Source organism: Equus przewalskii, chromosome 9 (assembly GCF_037783145.1).
Source record: "Equus przewalskii isolate Varuska chromosome 9, EquPr2, whole genome shotgun sequence".
Taxonomy (NCBI): domain Eukaryota; kingdom Metazoa; phylum Chordata; class Mammalia; order Perissodactyla; family Equidae; genus Equus; species Equus przewalskii.
The window spans coordinates 40,812,806-40,837,321 of NC_091839.1; the positions used below are offsets into that span (position 1 = coordinate 40,812,806).

Consider the following 24,516-nt stretch of genomic DNA (forward strand, 5'->3'; position numbering starts at 1 on the left):
GAAAATATGATAATGTATTATATAAACAGAAGAATTTTAATCCCACTGCGTTTCTTCAACTTCCATTCTAAACAACAAGAAAACCAAATAAACTAAATATTAAACCCCCATGCAGTTCACTCTTACTTATTCAATATATGCTTTAGCATAAAACTATTAATGGTAGTAAGGCAAATAAGAGACTATTTGGTTTATTTTCATTCTATTCTTTTTCAACCTGAATTGGAAAAGGCTGGTTATTCCATAAGGTTATTTATGAATTAAAACCAAAGTAAAACCTGGCTTTGAAACAGAATACCTTGAGCTCAAAATGTCTCCTTAGGTTGGAACTCTGTGTCACGGACGTGAGCTCCTGAGCACAGCACCCCAGGTGCTCTACTTTTTCAGGTAAGGTGTATCAAGTTCTAGGTAGCCCAAGCCCCCTACAACAAACATTCAAAAAATATACCTGTGGTTTTCAGTTATTTGCTCATTTAGTTTCTCATGCCACAATCTCTCATATGAAAGAAAAATGTGAAAAAAAAGGACATCTGAAGATCCTAATGTTCCAGATCCCAAGATGCTAAAAGAATAAGGCCCCTATTTGTAATGGCTTATTAAATGCCTTGGGGAGGGGGTGAAGGGGTGGAAGGAAACACCTTTTTTTTCCTTGCTGAGGAAGATTAGCCCTGAGCCAACATCTGTGCCAATCTTCCTCTATTTTTTTATATGTGGGTCGCTGCCATAGCATGGCTGATGAATGGTGTAGGTCCGTGCCCAGGATCTGAACCTGTGAACCCAGGCTGCCAAAGTAGAGTGTGACAAACTTAACCACTAGGCCATGGGGCTAGCCCCAGAAACATCAGTTTTTAAAATGACTTTTATAAGCCTGGTATTGTGCTAGGTGCTTCGTCCACACTATTCTATGCAATTCATACAATAATTCTAAGAAGTAGATATTGTCACTCCCATTTTCTGGATGAAAAACCAAGGTATATCCACCAAGGAACATAAATTGGATGAGAATCCCACCAGGTTTGTCTAGTCTGGAAGTCTATCCTAAGGTTCAGGGATTAGTTTGCTTTTCAACTGAATGGCAAATCATCCTCATGCATTTTAATAGATTCATGAAAAAATTTCCATAAAGATTTCTAAAAACTAATTATGAAAGTTAATCCCACACCCTATACAGGACATAAACATGTCTCACCCACCAGCCTGCCACATTTCTCACAATTAAATCTAAACAAAAAAGCACAAGAGCCAAAACAAACTTAAAAACTGAAGGGTTCTATTATTTTGGATAAGATACACTTTTTCTCTAAGCTGCCAAATATCTCTATTGGTTACGTAGCATGAGCAATTTTCTCACAGGAAATCTCTTGTATTTATAGCAAGCCAATTACTCTCTAGAAGTGATTGTCATATGTATGTGGATGGTTTTAGGATTCAATTTTGTCAAAAGCTGGAAAATTAATTCATGCCTCATCCCAAGCAAGCCTTATGTTTTAAGAGATTAAAAGCCACTGCAAAGACCTATTACCAGGGAATTCTGAAGACTATCCTTAAGTAAAAAATCCATTAATATACTTTTTTGTGGAAGATATAATCTATGAGATAGTTTGTTTGCTATGATAAATACAATGTTCCACCTAATTGTGAAGGAAATATCTGTTTATTAGAATGGTTTTTTGTTTTAATATCTAGACAAAACCAGAAAAGCTTACATCTTAATCATGGATGTACTGTATTAAGACAAAAACAAAAGATTCCAGCAAAGAAAATGCTCACTAATTCTCTTTTCTTTGAGGAAATCAGATATATAGGTATTATTGGCTGCAAAAAGTCAGATGTTCACACTGGTCTCTACTAGTTATGCAAAGACATTTTCCCATCTTTACAGATGTTTTTAATACACACTTTTCTCAAAAACTACAATATACTATTTACCACACAATAACTGTTTTCTCTCAAGAGAAATGTAAGCAACATTTTGAAAACTTCAACTTGTTGAAATATCCAGTCGTCTGCTGAGCTTCTTATTTTGTATCAGCAAAAGTGAATTATGTTACTTTTACTACTGTGAAACAAAAACATTTCAAATGATTACCAACTTTGACTCTTACTCTAATTTTTTTCAGTTGAACATGGTAATACATTTCAAAAATGATGTCAAGGTCACCACTTCACTACAGCAGAACATTAACACAGCATTTGGTAGAATCAACATGTGCTGCATCCCTGAAGAACATGGGGAACGTTTTTTATTTCAGAGGAGGCAACATCTATTTCCTCATCTACATTGAGTCCTTCTAAAGCATGCGACACTATAATAATAATGGTCTCCAGCAGTTACAAGGCTTTTGTATAAGCAACCCTAAAAAGTTTAACAGATTTCCAAGACTACTCATGAACACACAGAACACCGACTATTCACATGCTTCAGTCAGTGAGATACATACTTCCCCACTGCAAGCACTAGCAAGTTTCAGCGGCAAGTAAAGATATACACAGGCAAAATCTTAAAAGGTAAATAAGAATACAGGAAAAGATAAGATTTCATAGGCAGTACATGATTATTTGCCAAGTGAGTGACACAAATCATATACCACTCCCAGAAAGAAAGGATCGTTCCTTCTTGGAAATTGGCTCACACCTCCCTCATGGTTCTTGCTGTATGATTCTTTGACTTTTAGCTATTTGTACACATATCTTAAGTTCCTTGAGAGGATAGATTTTATATTTTTCATTTCTGAATCTCACCACAGTATTGAAAAATACCTAGCACTTGGGACACGCTCAATAAATGTTCATTTGAATACCTGAATAAATGATTATTGATGATGATGATGATGATAAGGTGATGAAGACAGCAGCCACACTCAGGACCAGGCACTGTTCTAAGTGCTTCACGTGCATTAACTCATTTACATTAGTTTTCTCCTGGTATCTCTACTTTACAAATGAGGAAACTGAGGCACAGAGAGAACAAATAGCTTGTCCCCACTCATCTAACTCCTTCATGCCCTTCAATTCTCAGCTTAAAGGTGACTTCACTAGGGAGGTCTTCCTTGACCCACTGGACAGAGCTAACCACCCTTGCCATCCATCCAAATAACTCCTCTATTTTCCCTATCATTATAGTCATCGCTCCTGAAGAACTTATTTAATCAGCAGTCTTGTACATTACACAGTAAGCTGGATGATGGCAGGGACTATGTCAGTCTTATTCACTACTCTAATCCCAGGACCTATCAAAGTACTTGACACATAATGGGTGCTTAACGAACATAAGTTTAATGATTGAATGATGCATAACATGCGGCAAGTATTCATTAAATATTCATTTAAGGAATAAGAAACAAAAATGGGTGAATCTGAAGTGATGTTGAAATAATCAATGCAACTGCCCAGTAGGCAGCTGAAGATGCAACACTGAGATTTAAGAGAAGAATGAAGATCATAGGTAAAGATTTGACAGTTATCTGCAAATTATCCACAGTTATAAATGACCAGGACAAAACTGTGGCATTATGACTGACTCATTTCTGAATACGTATTATTTGTATATTCAGGAGAACTCAACATCATATGCTTAAATTATAAGCCCCCAAAATAAAAGTTCAGAAAGAGTTCTTATTAATTGTAAAACAGATGAAACCATTCTTTAAGAGGGTCCTCTTAAGAATAACATGTGCTTTTATGAGACTGCCTAGAATCTGCCATTAGCATATTTCTAGTTAGGTAGAAAAGCTCCCAGCTTATATTAAATTTACTGTGCATTTTATTTAAGATGACCATGGTGAAGCTGAAATTTACTGCTATCATGACTATATACCATAAGCACTCAGACATCAGAGATGAGCTCTGTGTCGTACAGACAAGCAAAATATCTAAATCTGCAGATGGACTTAAAAGGGGAATATGGATTATAAACCCCAGTGCACTGCTACCGCTACGACAAAAGTGAAAATTCCTGTAAGGCAGTGACTGACAAGAGAATAGAAAACCGAACCGGTTCAGTCATTTTGCTTGAGAAACTTGAAGACACACATGTGCAAGGTAAATTGGAAAAAGTATTTTAAGTTTCAAACCTGTTTTACATCACTTGGTATGGCTGTGAGTCGCAGTGACAGAGACATCAGCTACTGCCACAGTGAAGAAAGGGAGACTTTGAGCAGGCTCCTTGAAGGAAAGAAACCACTGCAAATGAAAGAACAGTATTTCTGCGCACGACTGCTGATGCTTTTTGCCTTCTTGGCTGTATTCACACATACACAGCCAGTAAGTAGAATCACATCCAAATATTTAGGATTGCAAGAGAAATGCATATAATTAGCCGAAATAAAGGGTAAGTCTGCAGGCCCTTTACACAAACAAAACACCATCACTAGTGTAGTCCTGCCTTAAGGAAAACACAGAAGAATTAGCACCCCTTCAGCACAAAAAGAAAAAATAGGAATGTAATGTTAGTGAATGAGTCTACTATACTGTTCCAGGAGGATGCAGAGACACCTTTAGGCCCACTGGTCAAAGCTTATGGATATACATAATTGGGTGCAAATTAAGGTTACTGATTTAAAAAGTTTAGTTACCTGATTTTCAGCACTTAAGTTATTGACAGGGGAAAAACAAAGCAGCAGCAAAAAAGGAACTGCCAGAATCTGACTTCGAGAAATAACAGCTGACAGCAAATCACCAGCCACAAAAGCACTGTAATCTTGGGCCACTTTCTGAGGCAGAAACTGGCTAAAGAGACATTAACAATTCCTGAGGCCATCACTTTATTAAAGCATAGGCAGGTAGCCTAAGATGATATCCCAAAGTCATATAAATTACAGAACACTTTAAGAAGGCAAGGATAGGATACTTCTAATATATCAAAGGAAAGAAATGACCTTAAATGCTTGCTTAAAGAAGCTACATGGGAAATATTTCATTAAATGATGATGGTGTTGGATAACTGAAGTCTTTACTGTCTTGCATTTTTATAAAGCCTGTTCTTTTCAATGCATTGTCGTAATGGGCTGACTCCCTTGAAATCGTTAATCAACATTCTCAAATGAAAATTTTCATCAGCAATATTTATGCAAAAATAGTGTTTTAGGAACAAAGAGAGTGGGCTTAAGGAGTCGGAAAAACCTGGATTCCAATCCTAATTATATTATTTACTGGTTGCATGATCATGGGCAAGTTATTTAATCTCTCTGTCTCAATTTTATCATCTGTAAATACAAATAATATATACTTTTAAAAACTGCTATACGTATTAGAAGGTACAATATATCCCGGGCACATAATATGTTGCTCAAAAAAAATTATTTATTTTGCTCTTTATAAAAACACTTGACTTTTTCCTACACCTCGTACAATTAAAATCATGTTACAATTACATCATGCCAGAGCTAAATTTTTAAATATTATCATTGATCTTACACAAACATCTAACTTTGAAAATAATGTCAAAGGTTAATATCTCCAAAAGGAAGAATACTTATTGAACCAGAAACATGCAAATTCTATTACTGGGTAAACTGTCACTAGAGTACAGCTTTCTGCTTCCAGATCACCACGTAAAACACTGAAAGAAACGTTTAATGAAAATGGTACACTGTTGCAACTAGATTTTTACATTTATTCATGTACTATTTATAAATAATTGTTTGTTTTTAACTCAATAATAAACTCGAGAATGCTATGTTTTTAATCACAGTTTTGAAGATAACCCTCTGAAGAAGCTGTGAATGCAACAACAAAGGGTAATTATCACCTTCAGTGGGGAAAACGGTATAATGAACTGATTTCTTTCTCACAATAAAAATCTGCATTGAACAAACTTGAACCGATCAATCTGTTGTCTTTTTCCAGAATATAATTCTCCTGTGTCTAATAGATTTAGGATTAATCTTAACTTCTCAAGACACAAAAAAGAGATGAACATAACTGAAATAACAACTATAGAAAGGGGATCTTCCATGACTTGAACGGCCAGATTCAAAGATATAACTAGCTATGTTAAGAAAGGTTCTCTAGAGCATTCACTTCCTGTCACGAACAATGCTCAACTGGAGCAGCAACAGAAAGTCAGAAACAACAAACAGAAACATTAATTTGAAGTATTTTTATATTAGTTCCATTTCTTTCTCTCAGAAACTAATATTTCAAATAATACAAAGTAGATACAAAAACATTTTACTACCCGACAGTCATGATTTTAGGAATCCAGGACCCTTTAGTTATTGTCCATGTCAGTGACCACTGTTAGATCTTCAGCTGGGGCCTAAAGAAGCTATCTGAAATACTGATATGAATTACTAAGAAAATGTCAGTTCTTTATGCTGAGCTTGGTTCTTACCCAAAATTTTGATGTTTCCCTAAAAAGGCATTAAGAGCCCCCAGCCCCTACAACCCTAGCTCCAACTTAGAAATTCTTAAAGTGGTTTGCATAGCCTTGCTGTTTATACGGTTTTTAAAATTCTCTAACACCAATTCACCTCTTCAACCACATCTCCTGTTACTTCCTTATATAAACCTTTGCTCTTGTACCTAAGGCAAGTCTTCACATTTCCACACTCCGCACTTTCTATTTTCTTAAAACACCTGCCATCCTTCTATCCCTACAGAGGGTAATCAGAGAAAGACTAAAAGACACACACTCTCTCTCTCTCTCTCTCACAACCTACTATTCACCTGACTGGTAGGACAACACAGTACTTACTTCCTTTGTGAATCCTACCTCAACTGCCCCAGGCCACAGTTATTCCTCAGCTTTTGACATTTATAACTAATTCCAAGCATTTGACACATTACATCCTATCTTCTGATTAATTATCTTTTTACAAAGGGATTTCTTCCATCTCACCAATAAGACTATAAAGGAGTTGGGGGCAGATAAAATACTAATCTTTATATCCTCAGTCTACACCAAAATATCTCGCACATATACACTTAATCGATATTTCTTTTTGACTAGCAGGTAAGTTTTGTGATATATAATGGACAAGAGAATAGTACATACAGTCAAGGGAATAGGGAACTGTAAACATTAGAGAGGAGTGGGAGTTAGGGAAAATAAGGGTACGATGGGATGGGAAAGCCTGATGGAAGAAATTTACATTTGCTACAGTGGGCAATAGGATGCCACTGTTGGCGATAATTTAAAAATGGAAAAAGCAAACTAACGCAGAGTCAACTTATGAAAGGTTCTGAGGGCCATAAATAGGAGACTGAATTTATGGTCGAGAGTGTCAAGATGCCGAAAATAGAAGACTATCAAGCAGTGAGAGGTTTTGAGAAGGAAAGTGATGTGAACCTACTGCAAGTCACTCAGAAGAGGTGGGCGTTACATGTCCTAGCCAACAGAACTGACTGAAGCAGAGACCTGGCCTCAAGAAAGGCGATCTATCAAGGACATTTGGGACTCTACCAAGAATGAGTGGAATTCAAACAAATAGACTTGTCTTTACTTTTTTCTCCCAAACTTTAATTTTTCATGATTTTATTGATTTAGTAAATCATTAAGGCTAGTAAAGGCATTTGAAAATCATCAACAGACTTAAGATTTTATTTATGATGGATAAGAATGACTCCTACAAGAGTCTAGGAGTCTTAGATCTTTTAACAGGGTACAACAGCATGGGCTAGTTCATCTCTAATAGCAACTCACCCTCATCAATACAATTTCTACCTTTTCCTTCTGTAGCTCTATTCTACTCCAGAAATCTCCACTTTGTGACAACTAATGACCTATATCTGGCGCATATTACCTTATTTCATTCACCCTATTGCTAAACCATAAGCACCCTGAGAACACCTCCTTGCTTATTCTCACAGACACTGCCTTTTATATCATCCAATTACCCTTATGCTATGCAACCAACCTACTCATCCTGAAACTTAAAAAACATCTGTTCCTTCTCCTTGCAATTCTGCTATAATTCTTTTTGCAGCTAAAATCAGCCCTGAGTCATCAAAATGCCTTCAAGATACACTGATCTTAAAAAACATTTAAATGTTTTAATTCTAGCTATGCTCACAAAGCATACTCAACTCTGAGCCAGAAAATAAGAAACTGTTTTTCACTTATCTAGCAAAACCCCCACACCTGGTTAAAAAAAAAAATCTTGCAAATGAGATATTAATTTTTTCTTTCTGAGCTAATCACAGCACTCAAAATGCTCAGGTAATTTGTTTATATTCCTGATTTCCTACCAGCTGCTTCTTTCTTAAAGAAATAAAGTAGATTTCTAGAGACTATTTCAAATTAATAACCCTATAATACTTTCACCCAAATCTCTTGGATATTAAGAAGTAATAAAAAATAAAAAGCAGTTAATACAAAAGAAATACAACAAGTGGAGTTGGCCCTCCCAAAAAATGATGGCTGAGCAGAAATATATGACACGATAAACTTCGAAATAGATGCTTTGGGAACAGAAAGGAAAATACTTCATAACTGTATCAGAAGATATTGTAATTAGAAGCCTTTTAATATCTCAGTGATTCACAAATGTTCCCAATACAAGAATGCTCAGCTCTTGCTATTAACAACTAATGAACATAAACATTCAGCGATGACTAAATAAGCAGCAGAGGTAAGATTCTAACACTGAGCTCTTTATACTCCCAACTCTTTTCATGTAAACAAACCACAATAACTCTCTATCTTGAATCTTGTGGTAAAACTACATTTCTTTTGGTCAAGTCACTTAGTTCAGTCAGTGTCTTAACTAGTATTACACCAGTTACAGGGGTAATTTTGGCCTACTGTACACACAAAACTCAGATGGGCTTCAAGGTCTATAATAATATACTATATATGATAATGCAACATAAATAATAACTCATATACACTAAAATAATACTCCCTAGGAGGCAATATAACTGTACTACCCGTTGGCTGTGTAAGCTTGGGTTTGTCACTCAGCCTTCTGTGTCTTCCTGATCTGTAGAACTGGAAATGCTAAAAGTACCTACACTTAAGTGGTCTGAGAATTAATTAGAACACTGCTTGGCCCATAGTGCTCAACGAATGTTGGCTATAATATTTTTTTGCTTGATAACAGTACTGAATGTAAGTCTTCATGCTTTTGGTTTTAAACAAATAAGTTATCCTATTTTCCTTTTTCAAGTTAGAAAGTTTTCAAATACTAAGAAAGAAGAAAAAAAGATGAGATATCCAAGCAGCTACCGATATGGTTATGACATTTGATGATAAAATGAAAAATATCATTATACATTAGGTATATATTATATTTAAATATTCTTTTATATTACTTTTCTTCAAAGTCTCGGCCTCCTTTAACAAAAGCCAAGTTTTACATTGAATGAATTTTCCACTAGATTGCTTTTACTAGCTAAGACTTAGTCAAATCTCATTCTAAAATATTGCATGTTATCTACTGAGAAGAAATTCTGGATAGTCAGATAATCTAAAATGTCATTTTGGGCCTATCTACATAGATTGTGGATAGATTAATTTTTTAAAAATGAGTGGATCTATAATGTGTGTTCACTGCTAATATTTTGACCATTACCAGATTTAAATCTTAGTAGAAAACTTAAACTACTTTAATATCAGAAATAACATTATTTTAGCAGACAAACCATCGCTTGTGAAGCTATTTCCTGGGTATCAGAAATGCTCTGATCTGGTGACACTGTAGAAAGAATTTAAATACTAATATTTAAAATATTTTAGTAAAACTGTAAACATCCAAATGGTACCTCAATTCTGACTTGAATTTGCAACATTAAACTTAAATCTATAATAGTTTCTCCAACTCTTATATTTCATTGCATTTAGTATAGTTTGTAAATTTCCTGACCTACAAACTTGTCATTTTTCTTACTGGCAAATAATTCTATAGATGATGAAATTTGGGGAATTTGGAGAAAACATTTAACTCACTATTTAGAAAAAAACTAACACTAAGAGAGTATTAGATTTACTTGACTATTTATTCCCGTTCTAGAAAGTTCAAGAGCCCCCTGCCCACACCCACATTTATTTAGGATGGGAGGGCACTTACTGCACCAGTCTCAAACTCCTGAAGGTGCTCAACGTAGCAACTTGAATACCTCCCATCTCAAATTTTGGCAACATTTATTCTCTTCATACGACCTGGTCTCAGAGTCTCAGAGTTTGTTACAGCTCTTGAAGAGGCAACAAAGAGAACACGGGTCTGGAACTTTCCCCACTGCCCGAAGTGTGGCCATGGACTACTTGAAATGAATCTTCACTGCTGTCTCTGCACTTGCGGGCAGAGGTTGTTTCTTGAAAGTTTATTAGGCAAGAGGACAAGTAAATGTTCCTTCATAACTGACTATTTACTGAAGAAATTTTTTTCTCCTTTTGTGAGAATAAAGTAAAATATATAACTTCTAGATGTCTAATATAAATCTAGATCAGAAACTGTGGCAATATTTGTCAGAAAAATGACTTCAGTAATAGTCATTTTAGAGATAATCTTTCATATTTACAAGGTTTTCAATGCCTTTGAAATTTAAGTCAGACAACTACTTTCTGGAAGTAAAATATTGGTAGGAAAAATCACAACAGAATAAGACGTACCATGTTATTTCCTTTCGCCAAAATAGGAGGTCCACTGCATTGAAATAAATACCTAAGTAGACCTGATCATTTACTTTCTTGAGAACATTTCAAAATTACAAAACAGAATTGTTTATTCTTTTTCTTTCCAAACTGCATTTCACAAGAACTCTGTTTGATATGATAGTCTAGTTTTTAAAGTAACTAGAATATACTAAAATAACTTCTAATATTTTTCTATAAAATGTCTAGCTCAAGAGAGATTGGAAATCACTGGAATTTCCAACTAAGAAAAATGCTAACTTTCTTAATTAGAAAATAATTTGAGGACTATATTTAAAATGTTCTCAGAATAATGTATTCACAAAATCTACATTTCAAATAAAGCTATCGATGTTAAAAATAATTTACAACGAAATCTTAAATTAGAAAATAAAATAATTTATATGGCCTCAAAGACATTCCAATTAAAGATGTAACAGAGATTAGAAGATAAAGCTTTAATGGGGCTGGCCCCGTGGCCAAGTGGTTAAGTTCGCGCGCTCCGCTGCAAGCAGCCCAGTGTTTCGTTGGTTCGAATCCTGGGCGCGGAGCGGACATGGCACTGCTCTTCAAACCACGCAGAGGCAGCGTCCCACATGCCACAACTAGAAGGACCCACAACGAAGAATATACAACTACGTACCGGGGGGCTTTGGGGAGAAAAAGGAAAAAAATAAAATCTTTAGAAAATAAAGTTTTAAGGCTGTAAATATATATATAATCAGAACCAGAGTTTTAAATACTTTGATGAACTTCATGGTAAATACTTAATGGTTAAAACAAAAAAATAAAGCTCATAGATACAGAAAACAGATTGGTGGTTTCCAGAGGCAGGCGGTGGGAGAAATGGGTAAAGGGGGTCAAAAGGTACAAACCCAGTTATAAAATAAGTAAGTCACGGGGATGCAACGTACAGCCTGGTGACTACAGTTAATACTGTATTGCCTACTTGAAAGTTTCTAAGAGAGTAGATCTTAGAAGTTCTCATCACAAGAAAAAAAGAAAGTTTTGTAACTATGTAAGGTGACGGATGTTAACTAGACCTATTGTGATCATTTCACAATGTATACAAACATGGAATCATTATGTTTTGCACCTGAAACTAATATAACGTTATATGTCAATTATAAAAAACACTTGATTTTCCGGGTATTCTTCAATAACAATGTTAATAAATATTTACTGATTGATTTTGTGTCCCAGGCACTAGGCTAAATGCTGAGGATACAGAAGTGCACAAGACACAGCCTACAGGGCTTACAGCCTTGCAGATAAGTTTTCTAAGGACACGAAAATAAGAATACTGAAACTGAAATGTGTGACTATAGGCCTTAATTATTACTCAATTGCAGGAGAAGCACTACTACAGAATACTTTTTGGAACACTAGGTCCGCAAGTACTATGTGTCTTGTTGGTAAATAATGCATGATTTTAAACATCCAGAAAGTTCCAATATGGGCTCACTTGACAGCCTAGCAGTGACCCTGAAGCATTCTGTCACCAAATGTGCAGAATAAAAAGTTGTCAGCAACTTAACAGCTATTGCATAGAAGTAGGGAGGCTTTTGGCTTCCATGAGAGTTTGCATTTTTTAAAGGTTCCTTCACTTTTTGAATCTATTTTCAACAAAGGGATAACCAGATCCACCCTTATTACTGCAATATGAGATACTGACAATTTGCGTCTTCATTTACAGTACTACGGAATATATAGTCATTATTCAACGACTATGTCACACAAACCTAGATCTGATCCCATTGCCTTCTCTCACTTTCTCATACACCTCCATTTCTTTATAGGAGATCTTACCTTAACTTCTTTCTCTATACTCAAAATACATGAAATCATTTGGAAGACAGAGCAGCTCCCTTCTGTTCTTGAGAATTAGAATTTCTTTGAAACAGAAAATAGTTTTACTTGGCTCCATAAAACATCTTACTTCATTTCTCATTTATCTTTGCCTGTTGTTTTCTTCCTCCCTCTTCCCAGCAACTCTGACATCTCATCATGTTCCTCCCCTCCAAAGCAGCTCTGAGGGTGATCATGAACTCAGGGCCGGGGAAGCTTCCTCGCTAGCATCTGCATCACATAAAAGTGACATTCTCCTGCCAGAAGCATATGGCAGCACTAGCTGGACAAGTCCTACCCTGCAGCAGTCTTTGCCAGACTGTGAGTCGTGACTCATTTTCTAAGAGAGAAGTTAGTTTAGTGAGTTAAGACCAGCATTTAAAAGCCAGTCAATAAAAAAATAAACAGAACAGAAAATATAGCTACTGTATCACACTTACATTGAAACTTCAGTTTATGTTTTTTTGGTATAAATACATGTATGTGTATGTGTCCTGGATCTCAATGGAAATACATTTCTTACATTCCTACAGGTCATGGTAAAAAATTTGGAAGCCAGTAAACTAGAATACTCAGTTTTAGGGTGTGCATCATTTTTTTTTAAATATTTAAATTTTTTTTTTTTTTTTGGAGGAAGACTAGCCCTGAGCTAACATCTGCTGCCAATCCTCCTCTTTTGGCTGAGGAAGACTGGCCCTGAGCTAACACCCATGCCCATCTTCCTCTACTTTATATGTGGGACGCCTACCACAGCATGGCTTGCCAAGCGGTGCCATGTCTGCACCCAGGATCCGAATCAGCGAACCCCAGGCCGCCGAGAATCGGAAAGTGTGAACTTAACCGCTGCACCACCGGGCCGGCCCAGGGACTGCATCTTTATCTGATGTAATACTTCAAATATTTTAGAGTTTAAAATATGGATGTTAAATAATTTCTTTTAGTAAAAAGTGTGTCAATTTTTAGTCAAAAAGCCAGATGTTTTCTAAAAGATCGTCAGTAAACAAACCAAATCAGTTTTCCTAGTTTCTTTAGTATTTCATAATAGAGACCCAAATAAACACTTTATCTTTAAATTTCATTTACCCTAAAAATTAAAAGAGACAAGTTACTAGCCATCTCGAAAATATTTTCAAGTACTAAATAACAATCTAAGTGAAATATACCTTAAAGAAAATATATTCTACTTTTTTTAATAGAAAAATGTCTGAGGGAATGATTTGATGAATTTTCAAATATAATTTCAAAAATGAAGAACAGATCGTTATTTCTTTGCATCTACTGCATGTGCATATGAGTACAAACACCAATCTTCTATTGCCTTGGCTGTAAAGACATTTTTAAAAATTCAAGCTCAGAAAGCTTAGAGTTTGAGACTGTGACTAATGGCGGCCAGTGCCTCAGCAGGGATGGAACCAGGCTCTGAGGCACAGAAGAACTTAGCTGTAGTGCCTCAGAATAATGGCTATATTCCTTACTTTTCACATATGGTTGCTGCATGGAATTCATGGTTAAAATACAGAAGATACTTTTCAGCTGCTGTGCAGTGTCAAAGCAGAAACTGTGTCTGACTCAGCCTCACAGACTCACACATTTCTTGGGCTGTCAGAACTGGAAGAGGCAACAAATGCCAAGCCCTGCAGGAAGGGACAGCCCTGTGGCCTTGAGACTTCCCATAACAACCCCTGAGTTGATTAAAAGTGATGGTGACAGGCTTCAATCCTTCTTGTTTTATGAATTCTGTCTGCTAAGTGGAGCCTCCAGGACTAGAAAGCTATGAGAATAGCATTAAGATTTTTACTAGACCATGAAATGCTCTAGAAAACAATACAGAATAATAGGTATAAAATGTAAACTACTAAACTTGAACAAGTCTACAAAAATAACTTATGAATAATAGAATATAGATACACACAATTAAGATAAAGTCATTATGCAAAGATGTACAGAAATAACCCCCACCAAATACAGGACTTCTGGAAAACTTCTGATACTTGAAAGCATACAAATAGGAATTAAGCAAAATTTTGCTTTAACCAAAACTTCCTCTTTTAATTTCAAAGACTACATATAAAGGTATAATGAACCATATCTCTTAAGAAAACCCTAAGTCATGTACAGCCCAGTACATTTAGAAACTTAATCTCAGTAAAGTTGAAAGAAGTTAGTCTTGGATGAGGGTGAAATTTGCTTCATTTATAGCACAAAACAATAGCTGTGGACATGTGAGGCAACTCCTTTCTTGTTCTGTATTACAACTCGTTATAAAATGATCAGTGGTTTATTTAGTTTACTATATTTTAGGATAAAACAAGAGACTAGCCCTGTATTTTTACAATCAAGTACTTCAGATGACATATTTTCTCTAAAAACTTAAATTTATGTTTTTAATACCTTTTTGGTTAATAGAAAAGCTTGGGAAAACATATTTTATTCACTTTTTAGGGTTCTTCTTTTGGGATCATTAAATGCATTTCAGTGGGGTCCATGAACCCCACTGCACGTGTGTGTGTAAATTTTTCTAGGGAGCAAGTCCATAGCTTTCATAGGATTCTGAAAGGGATCAATGATCTGAGAATAGAGTCAATGCTTTGGGTGCAAGTTATATATAAAATGACTGAGTTTATCTGAAAAAAGAACCCTCCAGATGACTTATAGACGATGTTAAGAAATAAACAGTAAGCTGGAATTTTGCTGTTAGTGCCATGGAGTCAATTTCCAACTCCTCGTGACCCTGTGCACATCAGAGCAGACCCCTGCCCAGTCTTTTTGAGCCATCCTCTCACCTTCCAGCGCTGTTATTAGACAAGGCCCTGCTGCTATCCATAGGGTTTTCATGGCCAATTTTTTCAGAAGTGAGTAGCCAGGTCCTTCTTCCTAGTCTTAGCCTGGAAGTTCCACTGAAACCTGTCCACCATGGGTGACTTGCTGTATTTGAAATGCTGGGGGCATAGCTTTCAGCATCACAGCAATGTCACAAAGCTGCTACAATATGACAACCTACAGGCAGGTGGTGTGGTTCCCTGACCAGGAAACAAAGACAAGCCATGGTGGTGGTGCTGAATCCTAACCACTAGACCACCAGGGCTGACTAAGTTGGAATAACTGCTCCTAAAAATAATGAAACTAGCATGAACATGTACTGGTCTAAGACTACCATGAAGTGCCATGTTTGCACATATTTGTGTCTTTATCTAGGGCTTGGATAGAAAATCAAAACTAAAAATGGGTAATGATGAAAGAGTGTGTGTGTGTGTCTGTAAGAATGGTTGTAATGACTTATGATGTATATTAACAGTACAGATATCTATTGTCATGTTACAGCAAATTTCTGAACTCATTTGACTCTGTCCAAATATCTATTAACCTTTTTGTGTTTTTCTTTTTCTCTTTCTGATCTTTATAAAATGAAGCTCCTTTTTAGAAACAGAATTGTAAAACGTCTCTTTAACAGAGCCTCTAACATGTCACTCACACTTAGTCCTGTGATGTTAACGAATGAGAATTCCTTTTCCTAAGTATTCAAGTGAACAATTTCCTTTCTCGATTTACAAAAAAAAAAACTTACAACAAATATCTTCCTAAGAAAAACAACAGTTTCCATTTATTACAGGTTATATCTGATATCTATGCCACACATAGTAGCATTACATTTAGTTTAGTGGGAGAAAAATGAGCATAAAACTGGTACTTCATGTCCTAAAAAAGTCAGGTGCAAGGCAAAGGAGGAAATGAACGTTAAATTTCTACCTTAATCTCAAGCATTTAAATCCTGACTTTTCATTGTTCTCCAATTAACTTGTAAGTATTCCAATTAGGGAGAGATGTACATAACACTTTCATAAGAACCATAGGAATTATGAAAGAACTAGGATAATTAATAAAGATAAGAAGTCCATTCACAGTGTATGAGTGAAACCTCTCCCACTGCAACATCAAAGGAAAAAGGTGCACTAAAATAATGGACTTTTTCTACCGAGTCGATTATCCCAGCATAAAGGATTGACAAAGGATTGACCTCTGTCACCGGGCTTGTTAGGAAGGGCCTGGATAAAGAAAATGCTATGTTAATGAGTCAAGTGAGGGATGGAAAATTACCCTCTCACACACTTAGACGATGTTTTTGAAACAGTATGTAACACAAACACACACGCACAAATTTTTCCTTGCCCTAAATATATCAGATAAGCCTCTCAGTTTTAGTTATTTCAGTTCTAATAAGGAGAAACAGGATTTACCAAACCAATGAACAGAAAAAAATTGGGCTTTCAGAAATGTTCCTGCTGAAACCTGTTAGGACTCCTGGCTACACTGCTGAATTGGGTGAAGAGGAAAGTGAGGGAGGTTTATGAAGAGACTTGCCAACTCCACTCGTATTCCAGGGATATTAAAAATAGAAGGAAATTGTACCTGAATGCTTGTCATTCCTTGAGGAATCAGAAAAGTTCAAGAGGGTCCACAACTTAAGATCCTGATGATGAACTTTTCAGAGTGTTTTGATTTAAGTTAAATTAATGGAGGTATTTAAAGAGATGCTGATGCTATGGTAACTAAGACACGATTTTTCATTTAAAAATGTCAATCATGTGACTAAACCTCCTCAGTATTAAATACCTTTTATGTCCTATTCTGAAAATTCCTTGTTTTTCAAAGCATAAAAATATACGTCATATATGCATATGGAAAGGAATTTAAACTCACATCCCACAAATGAACAGGAGAAAAATAATTCATGGAGCCAAGAAACAACTGTGAAGAAAAATCAGAAAAGTAAACAAACAACAAATTTTTTAGGCCTGCCAGAAAACATTAACAAAAATTATAATAACAAAGAAAAAGGATGATCTCAAACTTGCCTTTTTATTAACTACCTTGAACTTTCATATTATTATTCCATTTCTTACAGGAAAGCCTAGGTGGAATCTACAATTCAACCCTCAAATAATATTACTACAAAAAGTTTTTTTTTTGCTGAGGAAGATTCACCCTGAGCTAATATCTGACCCCATCTCCTTCTATTTTGAACGTAGGCTGTCACCACAGCATGGCTGCCAATGAGTGGTATAGGTCCGTGCTGAGAACCCAACTCTGGCCACCAAAGCAGAGCATACCGAACTTAACCACTAGGTCACAGGCCCAGCCCCCTATAAAAACAATTTTTGATGAAAGACTGGATGCTTTCCCTCTAAGATCAGGACGAAGGCAAGGATGTCTCTTCTTACCATTTTTATTCAACTCTGTACTGTAGTTTTTAGCCAGTGTGTAAAAGTAAGAAGAAGCAATAAAAGGCACCCAGATCAGAAGGAAAAGGAAAGTTTTTAGTAGATGACATAATCATTTATGTAGAAAATCCTATCAAATCTGCAAAAATGCTACTAGAATAATTGAGTATAGTAAAATTGTACGATTTAAAAACAAAAGAAATTTAATCATCTTTTTAAATACTAGCAATGAACAATCAGAAATTGAAACAAAAATACTTTTATAATAGCATCACAAATATAAAACATTTACAAATAAATTTATTTCAAAAACGTGCAAGACCAATACACTGAAATAACAAAATACTGCTGAGAGACATCTTCATGAACCGCAAGATTCAATATTGTTAAGATATCATTTCTCATCAAGCTGATCTACAGATTCAGTGTGATACAAAGAAAAATTTCAGGAGGCATTTTTATAGAAGTTGACAAGGTGCTTCTAAAATTCATGTGGAAATTAAAGGAACCTAGATTAGCCAAAACAACTTTGAAAAAGAACAAAGTTGGAGGATTTACACTACCTAACTTCATGACTTATTATAAAGCTACAATAATCAAGACGGTGTGGTATAGGCAGAGGGAGAGACACAGAGGTCAGTGGAACATAATAAAGAATCCAGAAGTAGATTCAGACATAGATGATCAATTGATTTGAAACACAGAGGCAAAGGATATTCAATGGTGGAAAGGATAATCTTCTTAACAAATGGTTACGGAACAACTGGATATCCACATGCACAAAAGGAGGTGGGGGATGACATTCCTCTATGCCTTAGACCTTGAATCATATATAAAAATTAACCTAAATGGATAATAACTCTAAATGCAAAACCTAAAACTATAAGGATTCTGGAAGAATACATAGGAGAAAAATCTTTGTGACTTTGGGTTAGACAAATATTTCTTAGATCAACACCAAAAGCATGAGCCATGAAAAAAAATTAATAAACTAAACTTCATCAATATTAACAAGTTCTGCTCTTTGAGGACCCTTTTAAGAGAATGAAAAGACGAGCCACAGCTGGGAGAAAATGTCTATCTGCAAATCACACATTTGATAAAGACTTACATCCAGAAGATATAAAGAATGCTCAAAATTTAACAGTAAAAAAACAAAAAATCCAACTAAAAAATGGCAAGATTTGAGCATACACTTCACTAGAGATGTACAGATGGCAAATAAGCACAGGAGAAGATGCTCAACATTATTAGTCATTACAGAAACACAAATTAAAACTACAATCAAACACCACTGCACACCTACAAGAATGGTTCAATTTAAAAAGACTGACCATCAAACATTGGTGAGCGTGTGGAGGAACTGGCACTCTCACACCCTGCTGGTGAGAAAAGTTTGGTAGTTTCTTAAAAAGTTAAACACACAACTGTCATTTAACCCAGCCACTCCTGTCTTAGGTATTTACCCAAGAGAAATGAAAGTATATATCCATACAGAGACTTGTATACAAATGTTCACAGCATGTTTATTTGTAACAGCCAAAAAGTACAAACAACCCAAATGTCCCTCAACAGGTGAAAGGATAAAGAAATTGTGCTAGAACCATATAATGGAATACTATTCAGCAATACAAAAGAATGAACTATCTATAAGTACAACAACGTGGAGGAATCTCAAAATAATTATGGTGATTGAAAGAAGCAGAGAGAGAGAGAAAGCAGAGAGAGGGAGAGAGGGAGAGAGGGAGAGAGGCAGGGAGAAATACTGTATGACTCATTTATATAAAATTCTGGAAAATGTAAATTAATCTATAATGACATGAAATCAGACCAGTGGTCACCTGGGGACTGGAAGGGTAAAAGGAAGGGCAGGAGAGGGGACCGTCAAAAGGGCCCAAGGAAATTTTGGGAGGTGATGGATATATTCATTATCTTGATTATAGCGATGAATTTCACAAGCGTAAGCATGTCAAATTTATCAAATTTTACACTTTAAATATGTGCAGTTTATTGTATTTATTATATCTCAATAAAGCTATCAATTATTTGTTTGTTTATTTATTGCTGAGGAAAATTCGCCCTGAGCTAACATCCAGTGCCAATCCTCCTCAATTTTTTTTTTCTTTGCTTCAGGACGCCCAGCCCTGAGCTAACATCCCTGCCAATCTTCCTCTATTTCATACGTGGGAATCTCCGCAGTATGGCCAATGAGTAGAGCAGGTCTGTGCCCAGGATCCAAACCCACGAACTCAGGCTGTCAAAGTGGAGCACACAGAACTTTAACCACTGGGCCATGGGGTCAGGCCCTATCAAAATTTTTTTAATGGCCAGAGGGGTAATCTGAAAGATTAATCTATGGCTCTAAATTGTTCTCTTTTTAACTAATCAACTGAAGTATTTCAGTCAAAGTCAACTCTACTATGGGCAAGAACATTAAAATAATCAACTCTTTGAAAAACAATTTCTTCCTCAGCAAAGATACGCAAAAGCAAATGAAATTAATAATTCACATTCACAATATTTTTGATATGTTGACGGTTATTTGCAGGGTTTTGGTGGGTTCTGGACAAGTGAACCACCAGTACAAGAAGTATACTAAAAAACAAACAATCATACCTTGATTTGTGCAAAGGGTCTTTCATAACCTCCAACATAGAGAAGGCCAACATTCTGAGGAAGTAACCTACAAAGGACAAAAAAAACCCCATTATTTTTAAATATTCTTCCTTAAATGTAAGGTTGTATAATCATCAAAATTTGTATAACAGATAGATAACTGTGAAAAAACAATATCTATGCAGTTATTCTTGTCTTTTGCACTATCGGACAGGAACCAGCAAAAGAATAATTCTTATACTTCAGAAAATAGTGGGTAAATGTTAAGAATGGAAATGTAAATGCAGAACACTCTAGCATATTAGTTATTCTAGCAAAATTACTGCATAGTGTCTCTGGGGGGAATATTAAAATAAGTAATGCATATATTTACAAATCTATAAGGATCCAATTCAAGAAACACTCATTTTATATTGTATATCTATATTACACATTACAGGAGATAACACAAGCCTAAATAATTCAGTCCCAAAATTTAACAGGAAAACCAGACACATAAATAATTAACCTAACAAAAGGTGGCCTCTGATAAGTACAGAGGTATTCACCATTGCAAAGTAGTGGAATAGGAGTTACTTGCTATGGAGGGAGATGGAAATGTTTGAATAGGTGGAATTTGGGCTTAGCCTTAAAGGGTAAGTAAGGCGAAGGGAGAAATTTAAACAAAGTCCTGAGAATGCAGAAAATTTGAGACAAAGAATGCTGGAGTAACAGATAATTTAGTTGGAGATGAAAACCCAAAGGAAGTTTGGAATGGACCATGAAGAATGTCAAATGCCATATCTTTAATTTGTAAGCGATATGAAGTCATATCTTATAAAAACAATAAATGCACGTGAGAATAAAAATCAAACCATATAGAGGGTGAAAAAAAATAACAGTTACCTTCCCCGGCATCATCCCTCACTTCCTATCCCCTCTTCAGGGGGTCCATCATTCCTGACTGTATTCAAATATTGTGAATGAGGAAATACCATCTAGAGAATTGTGCTTGTGGAGTGTGTAGTGGTGTAGGGCATGAGAAGAGCATGATTAAAGTAAATATTCCTGTGTTTATCTCACTTCCTTTTATCATAAATCTTTTCCTAATGGACACTGTGAGTAATGGACACAACTCCAGTCTTAACATTATTGTACATAAAGAATACAAAATTGCCTATACTCCTTGCCCAAAGCAACTAGGTCAAGATAGGAGTCCCCTCAGAATCGAGATAGCAAAGTTAATAGCCTTTTATGGCAGGTAAAAAATTATCTCTAGGATGATTGTAAATTCTATTACATGAATCTGAGAATGGAACACTGAATAGTATCTAAAGTGAAGGAAAAAACAGCAAACTCAAAACAATCAAATGAAAAATTCTCAGTGTACCATACTAGTCTAATCATAAAAAAAAATCAGAACACATGATTATCATAACCATCCTTTTAAATTTAGTTAGTGACTTCAAAAACTCTACTTCAAAAATTCCAGGATATGCATTTATTCATATTTTAACTTCCCTGAAATCAAACTGACTCTGATACTCTACAGTGTCTTCTAATCATTGTTACCAGGTGACAGGTGTCAGGTGGTTGTGTGGTTACCTTGCATTGACTCAATCTAGTAAGACTAAGAAAGCATACTCTCAAAGCACCTTAGATTTTATGAAATAAGGTAGATACCCAGTTCCCAGGAACATCCTCTGTTCTCCAACACTCCTTAAAGGCCTATAAAGCATTAAAGGTCACTAAAAGACAGCTAATAGTTTATGAACACAATCCTAAATTAAACCAATTCAGCAAAATGCTACTTAAGTTTGGAATACAAGTGATACTTGAAGTAATTAGCTTTGGCATGTTGTGGAAGGTTATAACCAAGACTGAAGGCATTTGTTCACTCCATGCAAGTAGAAAGCATGAAGAAATGTCCCTAAGTCTCAACTGTGAAATGGAGAATTTCTTAGCCATCAATTGACAAATAAGAAATTAATCCAACCAACAAAACTTTAAATCTCCCACAAATCATTGCTAGGATCACAAATTTAATGTTAGTTATACATATCACTAGTAATTTATTTCCTGTATAACAAATGTTCACAAAAACCTTGATAAACCCCCTTTTAGAAGTAAGAACAGTTACTGTTCGTATAAATAGATGCTGGAAAAAGAAAAGAATAAAAGCTGGTTGACATTTAAAAATCAATATGCCTCTAATTACTATGCATATGCATTTCAGGAAGCTTGCCAAAATCCTATTTAACGTGTCCCCCCTACCTCCAACTTGCCTATCTAATAACTACCTTTTCCTAAACAAGAAATTTCTTAAATCTATCAAATACATAGCATATATATATTTCAGCTTTTAAATACCATTCCTTCTCATTCCTGTACCTATTATTCCTTACCATAGTATATTACCACCATCATTTGAGTGGGTTTTAATATGTATCATAATTTAAAGGCCTACTATGTATGTGTAAAATAATTAGTACTTTGAGAACACAAATTCTCACTTTTAAGATGGGACTTTTCTGAAAATGTTTTTACTTTTCAAAAAGTTATTTTGCCAAATTGTATACATAATTATTGTCAAATAATAGGCACCATTTTACCATGACCGGGTACTTGCGTATAATATAGCAATCACATTTTAAATCCCCAGAGTAAGGCGTTAATTCAGCACTGATAGATGCATTTATACTTATATGTTAAAACAGAAACCCTGACTCATTTAGTACCAATTGTTTTGCCTTTAAGTTACCTGAACATTAACATAACTTATATACAAATGCTAACAACTCTTAAAATATTTGCTTCTAACTAAATGCTTCTATAGTGTGGCTACCAAAAGGATGTTTTCGGAAAGTAGCGAAAATAAGGCAATGTTGTGTGCGGGGGGAGATCTATTACAGCTTTTGAAAAAATAAAGATACACAAAACTAACGTTCAATTTGCTTCAATTTCCAAAATACAAATATTACAAACACCTGTCCAGGAAAGAAAGCTGCAAAATTATTTCCAGAAAAGTTTCTCACAGAAAGAAGGGAAAATAAAACTTGTCAGGTAATAGAATGAACATTATTTAAAAGAACTTCAATCACCCTAAATTGATGATATATCAGACATAGAAAAATTGCTTTAAAAAGACATTGAGTCTATAATTACTCCAAATTAAAAGTTAAAAAGAGGGAAAGATGATCTTTTTAAAAATAAGAATAAGCTCAATAACTCAAAATTAACTACTCTGTCTAAAAGCTATAATTATAATACCTACTAACTTATACTTTTCAACTGCAACAAAATACCTTCAAAAAACTTACAGTATCTTAAATACTGACTTATATCAAATCCCACTTCTTACCCAAACAGAAAGTTCTCCAAAGAGAAGACTATGTCCAACATATCTACTACGAGAAAAAAAGAGAAAGCAAATGCACTTACTATGGGATCACTAGTGCCCTTTTGAATTTGAGAAAATGCTATTATTAAGAAGGCCTAAATTATTAGGAATTCTAGTAAATTCTAGTAAATGAAAGCAGCATATGCCCATAGGCCCAGATAAAACTTGGATGAGCCAATAAGTTTATTATTATCCTAAGAGACTTTTTCATAGCCTACACTTTTCTATTCTGGTTTGCTTTCTAAATCCTAGTACAGGCATAACAAAATGCTCTAGATTATCGTTAAAAAAAAAAAAAAAAAACCACCACTACCAACAATGACGTGTTTAAATAAAGAATCTATTGGCCAACAGAAATAAATCACCTGAAAATGATGTTTGGTTAAGTGAAATATAGAGGGAAATAAATAAGACAGGGGAAAGATTAGTAAGATGCTAAAGTAAACAAGAGAAAGCTGAATCATTTTGCAAAGGGATACAAGAAGAAATGTTGGGCTGTCAATATTCAGAGAATAAATACCAACACGATGTATAACTATCTTATTATCAGACAAAGAAAATGTCAAGGTAAAAAGTATTATTGAGACAAAGGAAGATACCTCAAAATAATAACACGTTCAATTTGTCAGAAATGTATATGCACCTAATAACATAGCTACAAAATATGTAAAATAAAACAATTAACAAATGCATGTGACGAAATTAAACAAATCCACAATCACAGTAGGAATTTTAACTTTCCTCTCTCAGTAAATGATGGCAAAAGCAGAGTACAAAAGCAATAAGAATACAGAAGAATTCAGCAACACCATTAACAAAACTGTCTAGAACACCACTCAGCAGCGGCACAACACATGGAGCACAGAACACGCACACACACA

At 35.2% G+C, this 24,516-nt stretch overlaps 1 protein-coding gene across 1 annotated transcript in view; it reads right to left on the minus strand.

Annotated features, from left to right (window-relative positions):
- RNGTT (RNA guanylyltransferase and 5'-phosphatase) overlaps positions 1 to 24,516 on the minus strand; it is a 280,323-nt gene that overhangs the window by 24,960 nt on the left and 230,847 nt on the right. Inside the window, exon 14 of the mRNA XM_008517909.2 lies at positions 20,257 to 20,323. Coding sequence (XP_008516131.1) covers positions 20,257 to 20,323 — 67 coding nt within the window. The remainder of the gene's footprint in view (positions 1 to 20,256; positions 20,324 to 24,516) is intronic.